General features: G+C 40.1%; 1 protein-coding gene across 1 annotated transcript in view; it reads right to left on the bottom strand.

The window, feature by feature from the left end:
* Positions 1–1,386: 1,386 nt before the first annotated feature.
* Positions 1,387–11,334, bottom strand: part of LOC109527111 (tricarboxylate transport protein, mitochondrial) — an 18,633-nt gene continuing 8,685 nt past the window's right edge. The window contains exons 2-9 of the mRNA XM_019888831.1: positions 10,565–10,672; positions 9,198–9,292; positions 4,981–5,124; positions 4,813–4,897; positions 4,579–4,683; positions 3,872–3,987; positions 3,708–3,781; positions 1,387–3,204 (exon numbers count right to left, since the gene is read on the bottom strand). Coding sequence (XP_019744390.1) covers positions 3,090–3,204; positions 3,708–3,781; positions 3,872–3,987; positions 4,579–4,683; positions 4,813–4,897; positions 4,981–5,124; positions 9,198–9,292; positions 10,565–10,672 — 842 coding nt within the window. The 3' untranslated portion in view covers positions 1,387–3,089. The remainder of the gene's footprint in view (positions 3,205–3,707; positions 3,782–3,871; positions 3,988–4,578; positions 4,684–4,812; positions 4,898–4,980; positions 5,125–9,197; positions 9,293–10,564; positions 10,673–11,334) is intronic.

Genomic DNA, 11,334 nt, shown 5'->3' with positions numbered 1-11,334 from the left:
CCCGAAGTTTTAACTAATCAGTAGCGGGATGCTTACAACGAAACTTTTTTTCATAATGAATGCAAATGGCATTATAATCTGTTCCAGCACTCCTCAAAATACAACAAAAATTGTGCAGTTTAACTCTTTCAATGCCAACCATGAAAAAAAAGAGAAGTTTTTGAGTGCCAGCCAATTTAGAGCATTCTGACCGATCCATCAAGACTCACAGAATATTGTATTTTGGTTTTATGCAAACACAGAAACTACCAAATTAAAGATTAGACTCTGTTACAAAAAATGTTTTTACCTCATTCCCTTTCTTCATAATCAGCAGTAGAAAATTGTTTTTTTTCCAAGTCCATACCATTTGCAGAGTATTTAGTAGTAGCAGTATTTAGTAGTGTGTGCATAGTGTGGGAATTGGTAGACTTTTCTCTGCCTATCCCCATAAAAATGTTGACAGTGATTGATGTTGATGCCGCTCATTAGAATTCATTTTGACAGCATTTCATGTCAATGGCGCTCAAAGAGATAATTAGCACCAAAAAAAATGGCACTCCATAATACTCAACGGATATGCTGTTCAATGACAACTTCTCAATACCTCCCAGCTCAACAGTACGGCACTATCAGTCGTTCTAGTCAGAGGATAAAGAACATATGACTGCAAGTCACACACATCAAAGCCGAAGAATCTGCGTGAGTGAAGCACATTTCAGTTACTCCATGCGTTTACATGCAAATCAATGGAAGATTCGCTTCCCAAAGCTTGCTTGCTCGTTGCTTTGATGCCGACACAAAGCGAGCCATGAGAGATTTGGCCCATTTTATTGGATTAAACATCTCTGCACCATCAGAGAACAAAATGACAAAGGGGAGATAGTGATGATTATAATGATGGGCTGAATGGAGGCTTCTCATAAAACCTCGTTGTGCACAGAGAGGAGCGCTCTCTCATCACTGGGTGAGTGCCAAAGGGAGATAATTGCTCCAGTGTTTGATGCTACACAAAATGAAGCTTTTGCTACATTGCCACCGTTTCGATTACATTTCTATTACCGGACTGTGTATTTATATAACACACATTGCCCCATTTTTTCCTCAAGAGATGACATAACCTTGCCAGAAAAAGCTAACAAATGACATGAACATCAGCCAAATGTGAAACAAAGAGTTCCCTGTTCAAATCCTTGGCTACCTGCCTTCTGTGGATTATTCGGACATCACCTCCAAAATGCAATGGTGTTAAACATAAGTCAGTACAAGTGCTTTTAAAGTGGAATTCAACTATATATTTTTTTTCTTTGCAATATGACTATTGAGACGAGTAAATATATATATTTTTGGACGACGAGAAAAATCTTTTTTTTTTTTAAACAACTATGAATGTTAATTGAACCAAGATAAGAGGAGGACGATGTTTATTGCACAAAGGCTTCTTAATAAAGACATGAACACATGGACCTGCGGTACAAAGGGAATACTGTACACACATTTTCTTTGGTCGTATGAGAAAAAAAAACAACACAAAGAATATTCAGTCATTTCTTGACATAGACTTTTTTTTTTAAACATGCTCACCAGGAATGTCACATGAATACTATTCAAATCAGCAATAGTAGCTACAGTACAGAAACGAGTCAATATCACTATGAGGTGCCTTTGAGACTTTCTTATTTCACCCCCTCCCAAAAAAAGGTAGTTTTCATTTAACTGCATTGTATTCAGTAGATTTTATTGGAAATTAAAAATTCGTATTGGACAAAATACTACATGTTTTTTTAAGAAACGGGCAAATAGCCGACGCTGTGTCAGGTTTTTACAGCAAGTGATATTTCCCAATGACAGGGTGGACATGTTAAGCTTGACAACACCCAGCTACAAACCAAATATGATGAGAATTACGGTACATGTAAAGTGTAAATACTCTTTAGCCTTGTAGAAGAAAGACAATATGCTGGTTGTTATGTCACAGAAAATATCAGTCTGTCAGGACACACAAAGATACTTCATATCGATATTGACCCAAAAGGCACATCAGTGAACCATTTTAAGCAACCTCTCAATGAGGCATGGCACAGAAAGAGCCTGTTCTCAGGAGAATTTAGAAGGATTTTGTACAAAAAAATATATACTTAAAAGCTAACACAGATATTTCGTTTCTTTTTTGTGCTGAATTTGTCACAAATATGCCTGATTTGATCTGAATGTAAAGTTTAACTCAAATTGTTACTTTTTTCTTCTTTTGTACAATTTCCTCTACATTTTCCATAAACCACAACACTGAAAAAAAACCTTCATCATGACCATCATTTTTTTCTTAAAAAAGGAAAAAGGTAAACCAAAGACACATAAGACAACAGCCTACTAAGGTGAAAAGCACTTGGAGGTCATTTGCGTGTCAGTTCAAATTGAAATGCAGCAATTGGATATACAGAGAGAATACATATATATTTGAACATCTTAATACACCTTTAAATCCAGACTGGAATTTTGGGGGCGAAGACAATGACAATACAGCAATAACAAATTTTTAACATACAGATACAGCACATTCAAATCAATAAATACTGTTCTAAATAGACCGTATCTTAATAACCTTTTTCATGTTTTCCATCTGACACGGTGATAAAACATCTCCATATTTTACAATTACATGATCATTATGGGAATAAAATTAATGTATAAAAATAAACCGTGTCTTTAAATAGTAAAATCATTCAATTAAAGGCTTTGTTTATGGATGCGACTGTAGTTTATCGGAATGAATGCCCAAAGCATGCAGCCGCATAATGACAACCACTGCAAGTGTCAAGTATTATTTTTAAGATGAAATATGATTAAAATGTATGAAAATGACAGTTGATTCCACAACATACATCTCCATGTTTTACGATTGTTACGTTGTTGAATAAATTCTTCATGTTGAGCCGCACATACCCAACTGTCCACTGGATGGCGACAAAGGACCGACATGGCTCTTTTGAGTTTCTGTAATCACGTGAACATTCTGAACCTCGGCACTTAACATTTATGATAAAAGAGCAAACCGTAGTGGGATGTGTGTGTCCGAAGTAGCAAGAGCAGGGAAGCGGCCGTCTTGCGGCTCACTCCGTCTTCCACACTCTGTTCAGAACCTTGACCACCTCCTCGTAGATGATGAACACGATGGCCACATCCAGACATACGCGACCCAGACGAGGAACGGTCCCCTTATAGAAACTATTGATGAGCACAGACGAAAGTAGAATATTAAAAAAAAATAGCAGGTGCCGTGGTTCAATGAACAATATTTTGGGTGTAACTTAAAGTGGAGAGCTGCACTTGATCCTACTGAGAGGTGTTCCTATTATTTTAATTACATTAGGGTGGGGCGAGGGGTCTCTAATTTAGTGTCTGGCACCACGCAAAAAAAAAAAAAAAAAAAAAAAAAAAAGACTTCACAAAAAGTGAATGCAGATTATGTGTCTTCTGCCATCTAGTGGACGAGCATTTGATTGTTTTGTCTGCCACGTTGGTTTGACCACGCTGTAACACATATTCCCACATGCGTTTTGGAGCTTTTTCCAATGGAGTGGTACAGGTTATATACCGGTCACATTAACAGTGGACAAAGTTTTGAAATGATTGATATTCCTCTCATAATTTTTACATCACAAAAACATAGCATTTTTATAGCCACCACCAAAGCCAACAAAGAAGAATAAAAGCAAGTGCTGACTCACGCTGCCAAGCCCTCATGTCGCAGAATCTTCACCGCACAGTCCAGTGTGCTCTTGTACTTATGCGCTTCTAAGCCCTTTGGAAGGAAACGCAACTCAACTATTCAAAATGCCAGCAACACACACAAACAACATCGCTGTAGAAAAGGGAGTCCGAAACTTCGTACCTGCATCCTTGTCTTGATGACATCGAGCGGAGTGTTTCCAAACACGCTTGCTGCTCCGGCGATAGCGCCAAAGGCTCCAGTCACCACAGGATTGATTGATTTATTGGGATCATCCCCTAGCGACAGGACATAAGAAAACAATAAGCCCTTAACAATCACATGTGGCAAAACTCTAGAGGAGCTAATCAGGGAGAAAGACTCAACATGTCAATAATTGATAATAGATCATATGAAACGAAAGGAAAGGAAGAAAAAAAACGTATAAAGACCAAGCAAAGAGTTGCTAGTATTAGTGTGATATATTGTAATGTATTTTTAGAGCCTGGCAAGCCACACCCACAAAGAAAATGGGCCTGGAGACCAAGCTCTTCCCCGCAGCTTAGCCAAACAAACCGCCCGATCCAATGTGTTTACTTGCTGTGACATATCCTTCGTGAGCAACGTCACTCTTTGGCGGCGGAAGTGCATTCTCACAACATTCAAAATGCAGCTTGGAGAGACGATAATTTGTTTCATTTAACATTAAATTAAGTTTGAAAATACCAGAAACACAGAGTCATTACAAGTCACAACCTTCGGATGTGGTGGTGCATTTAGCAAAGTTCAAGGAGGCAAAAAAAAAAAAACGATGCAAAATGCCATTTTCATGCTAAACTAGCCACTTTTTAAAAATCCCTTTCAAAGCATGCGCACTCAAGTTTTCTGACCTTTGTACCAGTTCTTGAGCGAGGTCATCACATAGAAGCGAATGGCCTGGTTGGAGCCTTGTTTAAGCACCGTTGCGGTGAGACCCTGGTAGGTCCCTCTTAAACCTGTTGAAGCGTAAAAGAAGGTGTCAAAAATCGTCATGGTGGGACGAGGCATGAGGTTGAGCTGCACTGCACCGCGTTCGGCCAGTAGAGGGCGCATAAACCGTGTTGATGGAAGCAGGAGACCTGTACCTTGAGCTCTGACGATCTCTCTGACCCCCTGGTAGAAGCCTCTGTACTTGGGGTTTGCTGAAGTCTGGTCATGGATGAATTTAACCTTGGTAAAATAAAAATTAACACATTTGGTTACGTCGTTTGAGTTTTTTTTCATTGAATGCACTTTCCAAATTTGTCACATACCTTGATAGTTTCCATGGGGCAAACAACCAACATGGCCTCCATCACACCGGCTCCGAGCCCACACAGCAGACCTCGAGTGCTGTCCAGTCGACCCGACTCGTCCCTCGCTTGGTTACTTAGGAACTCAAATACTCCAAACCTGACCTCAAACAAATGTAGAGCACAATGGATTTCTCAGATTAGTCCACTAACATTTTAAAAGGGCGTAGAAAACACTCCAGAGACACCTAATTAGCTTCAAGTAATGATTTAATGAGATCCAACAAGCTCCAAAAAAAAGTGTTAATGAAGGGAATATTTTTTATAGAAGAATGAGTATTAGGTCAAGCCTGAAAGAAAGCAAAAAACTACAAGGTTCGAGATGTCAAAATGTGAGTTTTTTGTTGTTGTTTTTTTTAATCTTGAAAATATCCAATTTTCCTCTTGTCAGATTACAACTTCAATATGGGAGCATATTGTTTTTACTTTTCCTTATGGTCGTAGTACTAAAAATGTAAATACATCTCTCAGTCTCAGCAGGATTAAAGATTAAATTTAACTTAATGCACAAAATAATTTAAAACTAACAACCTAAAGCACGCTATAAATAAAGATGAGTTGAGATGAGATTTACTGACCATTACTCCCCACCTCCCAGTTTTAGTCAAATTATAGAAATCATATAAAAAAAACTATGTGTATCATCTTGTAGAGACAAAATGGAGGTTCATACAACGTAAAAAAGCCTGACAGCAGGAATTTGTTACCACCATTACGCACTGAGCAGTGCGTAAAACGTTTCCATGCAAGCGAGGCTAAAGCCCATCCCAAAAGACAACATACTTCTTAACCCTTTCATGCACCCTGGAACCTGATAACATAAGCTGTCCACTGTCGTAACCGCTGTCCCTAAAAGGGTTAAAGCGCAGAAAGCGCTGGGATCTCTATATGGTCCTTTTTGAAAAATGAACCGTTGATTAGAGATGAGAGACGGCTGCCGTGGAGGCCAGGCCAGGTTGAAAGAGAAAGAGGGAGCTGAGCTCTAAATGACAACGCAATCAGACTTTGTTGTACCAGCGCGTCCTTTACAAGGGGGTTATTTATAGACTGCTTCAGCAGGATGCTGCCTGCCCTGCCCGGTAAATCTATTAAAAAAAAAAAAAAAAAACAAATGGACGGCGAGGGAGGACAGACTGATGATGTTTTCTTGTTTGGCTTCTTCCATTCATTTCATCTTAACTTGTTTACTCGCCATCCTAATAAGTCTCCCTCAAGTCCCCCATACCCAACCGTGTCTTTCTAACTCCATCTGCCTGTTTATCGCAGGATTTTCCTCTGCTCATTAACTCTCCACATCTGCTCTTCTGTCGCACTCGTCGTCTCTCACTCCTTCCTAGAAGTCGAGGTAACGACTTTCATCTCTCTTTGCCACATTTGGCCAAAAAAAAAAAAAAAAAAAAGCAAACGGCAGTGCACTTGAGTGCCAACCCTGTGACACTTCACTTTTCACTCAATTGGATAGTCAAGCTGTTGTCTGGCTGCCAATGTGGCTTCTAAAGCTCCGCTGCCAATGTAAGCGGTCCAGGTTTCCTTGCTAAGAACGTGCCGTTGTATCCTGGCTGACAGGCCGAGATGAGTCAGAGCGCTGAACAACCTTCATTAAAGGGTCTTTGGACAAGGTCAGCTTCAGCGAGGGGAATGAAGTAAAGGAGCGGAATTGAGAAATACACTCAAGACTTTAGAAATACCTGCACAACTGAAGAAATAGAAACCCAAGAGCTGGATCAAAATGTTATGGCTTCACAAAGATAGATTTATCAGTAACATGGTGAAAATGAGTGGGATCAGTATTTATTTTGCAAGTGAATATAAAGTGCGTGCCCCTAAATATTCTAATTGCACCCCTCAAATTTCAGGTTCGGGTGGGGGGAAAAAAAAAACCTGACGTCTGGTGCACTGTCTTGCCTATCGAGACGCTGCAATAAAATTCTGGCATTCACCAAACATGTAGGGGCTGGCTGTCCAATGAAACAATTTTGTCCTATTGGGTATGACATTTGGTCAGTGTTGGGACGAATGAAATGCTGAAGGGATGAAGAGAACCGCTGCTCTCTCGTCCATTCTCGGCCTGCCAATTTTGGATGACCCAGGAATAGACTTTGGGGAACATGATGGTGTGCATGCAATCACTTAATGGGATTGGGGAAGGGGTGGGTGGGGGGATAAAGAACAAAGGGGGTGGGTGGGAGATGGGGAGAGTCGCAGACTAAAGTAATGAGGGTGGATGAGATGGAAGATGGGAGTAAAAAAAAAAAAGCACTTAAAAAATGACTAAAGGGATAGATACACAATTAAATGAAACAAAGAGACTGAGATACAAAAGCAGACCAAAAAAAAATTATAAAATAGTGTTACTCTTAGTCATAATAGGCGAACGTCACTGCTGTTTTTGAGCAATTTCTTAAAGATCATACCTCCCAAAAAATCTTCCTTTGAGCTAAATTAGCCGAAGCGATCTCATGTGCTTTTCTCTACGACAATCTCATCTGAAAGCATACGTACACATTAGCTAAGTGCCTGACATCAGCCTTTTATCATTGCGGCTCACGAGGCAGATTGATATTGACATTAAATGAGAGAGTTAATGTCTTCGCTTGATAACGATGCTGGCATCAAACTAATTACATGAAGTAGGACGCCCGCCAGCGTAGTGGATCAACGGCAACATTTAAAGCGCTTCTCGGACAGCGCAACCTTAATTTACGCGTTAATTTGTTCTGTGATCATGTTCGCAACTCAAATCACTTTGTGTTTCAAATCAACTTTCGCAATTAAAATGAGTGCTAATGCCATTAATCCACTCATGACCACCCCAAAAACAATGTTTTATGTGTTTTTAATAAGAAAAATAACACTGCACTGTATAGACACTTGCAGCCATAGGTGAAGTTTTCTAAACCACTGCAATGACCGAGAGAACCCCGTCGATGGCGGCGTCGCATCACCATGCATTTGATATCAGCACAGCTTTTGAGTAGAAAATCAAGATAAGATCGTAAATTTCACCATGTCACATCGATTATGTCCTAAAGAAATGCCAACGCATTGGAAGTCGGGTAAGTTTAGATACCTCACAGTCTAACAATGTAAGCATAATATGTACGGTATCAAAAATGTGTCTGGTAGTAAAAAGTGGGTGTCAAATAAAAAGCCCTTCCTCAATCTTGTTTATATTGTTTGAGAGTTTGAGGTGTCAAAAAGCAAACATATTTCGGTCCACAAAAAGCTTGTTTTCTTGTTTGTTTGGCTCCATGAGCTGGGCAATGGCTGTCGGTTACAACATTAAACTGTTCCAATGGTAATGCCTTCACTCTGTCAAAATGTTCCTACTGTGGTTTAAAATTCAACATGGTTCCCATGAACATACTGTATACAAACAAAGTGACAAATTGCCCCCCGCACCCCTCCACACACACACACACACACACACACACACACACACACACACACACACACACACACACACACACACACACTGTGGCCCACTGAGACTTTGTCTGGCTTTGAGTGGCATCTTTGCTCCACTTGACTGGACCTGTCTTTCCATCAAAAGGACGAACGCTATCTTCCAGCAGAACACACACACACACACACACACACACACACACACACACACACACACACACACACACACACACACACACAGGTATGCAAACAATGCAAAATAAAAAGAGAGTAAACCCCCTGCCTTGGCTTTATTCAGTGTGTATGTGTGCGGGTGTGTGCGGACGTGTGCGTGTTTTTGCATTTGACAGGAGGTAAATGCCATTGCTATGAGAGAACAACAACACCATCACTCTCGAGAGTGGCGTGGCATTTCTGCTATGCGTGGTGGGTAATGGGCCAGAATAATTGGATTGCGTGAGCTGCCGCTACAAGGTAAGACGACGGCAGCCGCGCGCTGTTCTTTTACTCAAGCCTTCCAGCAGCAAGCAGTCAAAAAAGGGGATGACGCTAAAAAGATGTTGAACCTTCAACCACAACATGCAATTGCAAAGCTGATGCTGTCATGTGTTCCTTGTGTTAATGAATGTCAGTTTTATGACGTTGGTAATAAGCGGTGTTTACCTTGTGGGAAGCATATCAGATCATTGAGAAGAGTTAATGAAATCCTGTTTCCAAAGGCTGATCCCTTTTACAAAAGGCCACTTGTGTTTCAGATTTATTGCCTACCTGACTGCGGATTTCGGAATGGAGCCATACAGCAGCGAGCTGAGTCCTCTGTAGAGTCCTTTGACACCGTGACTCTGCACCGTCTGCTTTACGCAGTCACCTAGACGATAGAAAGGAGATCATCAGGTGTGACGGGGCAATTTGATTCAATTTCACTTAGTTGGTCTGAAAATGATCTATTTACTACAATTAAGGAATCTTTTTTTTAATCTAGGTATGATATGGTGACAGAAAAAAACAATTACATACTCTACCACTAGGTGGCAGAAGGTACAATTAATCAGGTATCCACTGTTGCCATTCAAAATCAGAACGAGTTCACACTGATGAAGAACGTTTGTAAGTAAATTGGACCAATCATTATTTCAGTAGATAATGTATACTTTTTGTGGAATTTTTGTTTGGTTGTGTGCTGTGAGATTTTTCTAACAATGGTCAACAGCAAAATTTAATCGGCTTTAATTTTGACCCTGATTTTAAAAGTATATATCTTGACTACTTTCACAGTACAGTATTTTCTTTTTTCGGGGAAGTTTAGCCTATAAATTTTGCGCAATACGTATTTTACCATGCATTGTAATTTATAGCACTGACCTTTCAGAAAAAAAATCCACCTGTAGTTTACCTAACCCTTAATTCATAAATATTCCTAAATATATTATGATTACACATTATTTTAATATTATATTAATTATCATCTAATAAGTTTACTTTGATCTCCGAAAAGATTTGTTAAAATTTGTTGACAAAGGAAAATCAAACAGGCTTCATAATAGAAACAAAAATTCATAAAAAATAAACAAATATGATTTCACAAACTTTCTTGTTCAAATGTGAGATCAATTGAGCGAGAATTAGCGTTGTTCGTAGACTACAAATGATGCAGTACATACATCTTTATTTACACAGCGCGTTCACAACAAACAAAGCGCTTTGTTTGTTTGTTTAGCTAACAGCAACTCTGTTAGCAAAGGGTAGCCTACACATGAAGCGTTTTAAGGAAGTTGACAAGGAAAAACTACTGCGGCGAAGGAACGCACTGGTGAGCAGATGAGCCAGCAGCTGTCAGGACTCAGGAGCGCTCATTAGCATGTTCCCCAAGATGCGGAGCATGTCAACAGATCCTGCGTGTTTGTGTGCGCGCATGTTGAAGTGAAATAAACCTTCGCAGAGACATCCAGGAATACTAATGCACCTGGGAATGTAATTAGATAACGAGCTCCCGAGCGGCAGCAGAGCTTTTACTTTTATAGATGTATATTTTTTTTATCCTGTCTACTTCTCCTTATAACATTTGAACTGATATCTGTGTTTTGCACACAAACATTTTTTAAATTGAATTTGCAATTGGCATTACACTCTCTAAACTCACCTATTCCTCTATATTTGGGAGGGTTGGCCTTCTCGTCCAGCTGCAATTGGGTCTTCACATACTCCGTGGGGAAGGTGATGCAAATCTCGATGCCGCCAGCAATGCCACCTGGAAAAATTAGAACATCTTGTCAAATCCAAGTGAAGACGGCTTTAAAATTGGCGACAAACACCGGTCTTCGTTTAGCATGCTTAGCTTCAGGCTGCATATTACAGCGGCCTCTGCCTGCATGATAACAAGGTGCCGTGACATCACAGATCGTTGGAAAATGACTTTCCCTCCCTAAACATTGAAAGCTGGCCTGGCGAGCGAGCAGGAGGAATGAGCTGGTTGAAGATGAATCAAACCCACACCCAAACCACTCAGACGAATCACAAGGAGGACATGTGGGTCTTCTGCCCTAACCATGTGTTTGATATGAGAGCATGGTGTGTAGACAGTGAGCTAAACAATCCTCCCATAAAAATACCAAACGGTGGATTCTCATCTTTGTGTTTTTATTGGAGGATTGATTATCTCACTGTCTACATACCATGCTCTCATATCAAACACATGGTTAGGGCAGAAGAATAAAAAGATTTTCCCTGAACTTGTCAAAAGAAAGAGGATAGAAGTGGATGTGATCACACCTCTGTTTATTATTCAAAGTGGCCACCCCACTGACTTTTTGGGCGGTTTTAACTACTTCCACCACTAGGGGCACTGCACTGCACTGTAATGCCGTTTTGGGTGGTTTTAACTACTTCCACCACTAGGGGCACTGCACTTTC

This window comes from Hippocampus comes, unplaced genomic scaffold, assembly GCF_001891065.2.
Source record: "Hippocampus comes isolate QL1 unplaced genomic scaffold, H_comes_QL1_v1.1 scaffold155, whole genome shotgun sequence".
In the NCBI taxonomy this organism is placed as follows: Eukaryota; Metazoa; Chordata; class Actinopteri; order Syngnathiformes; family Syngnathidae; genus Hippocampus; species Hippocampus comes.
This window is presented reverse-complemented; position numbering and strand designations above follow the sequence as displayed.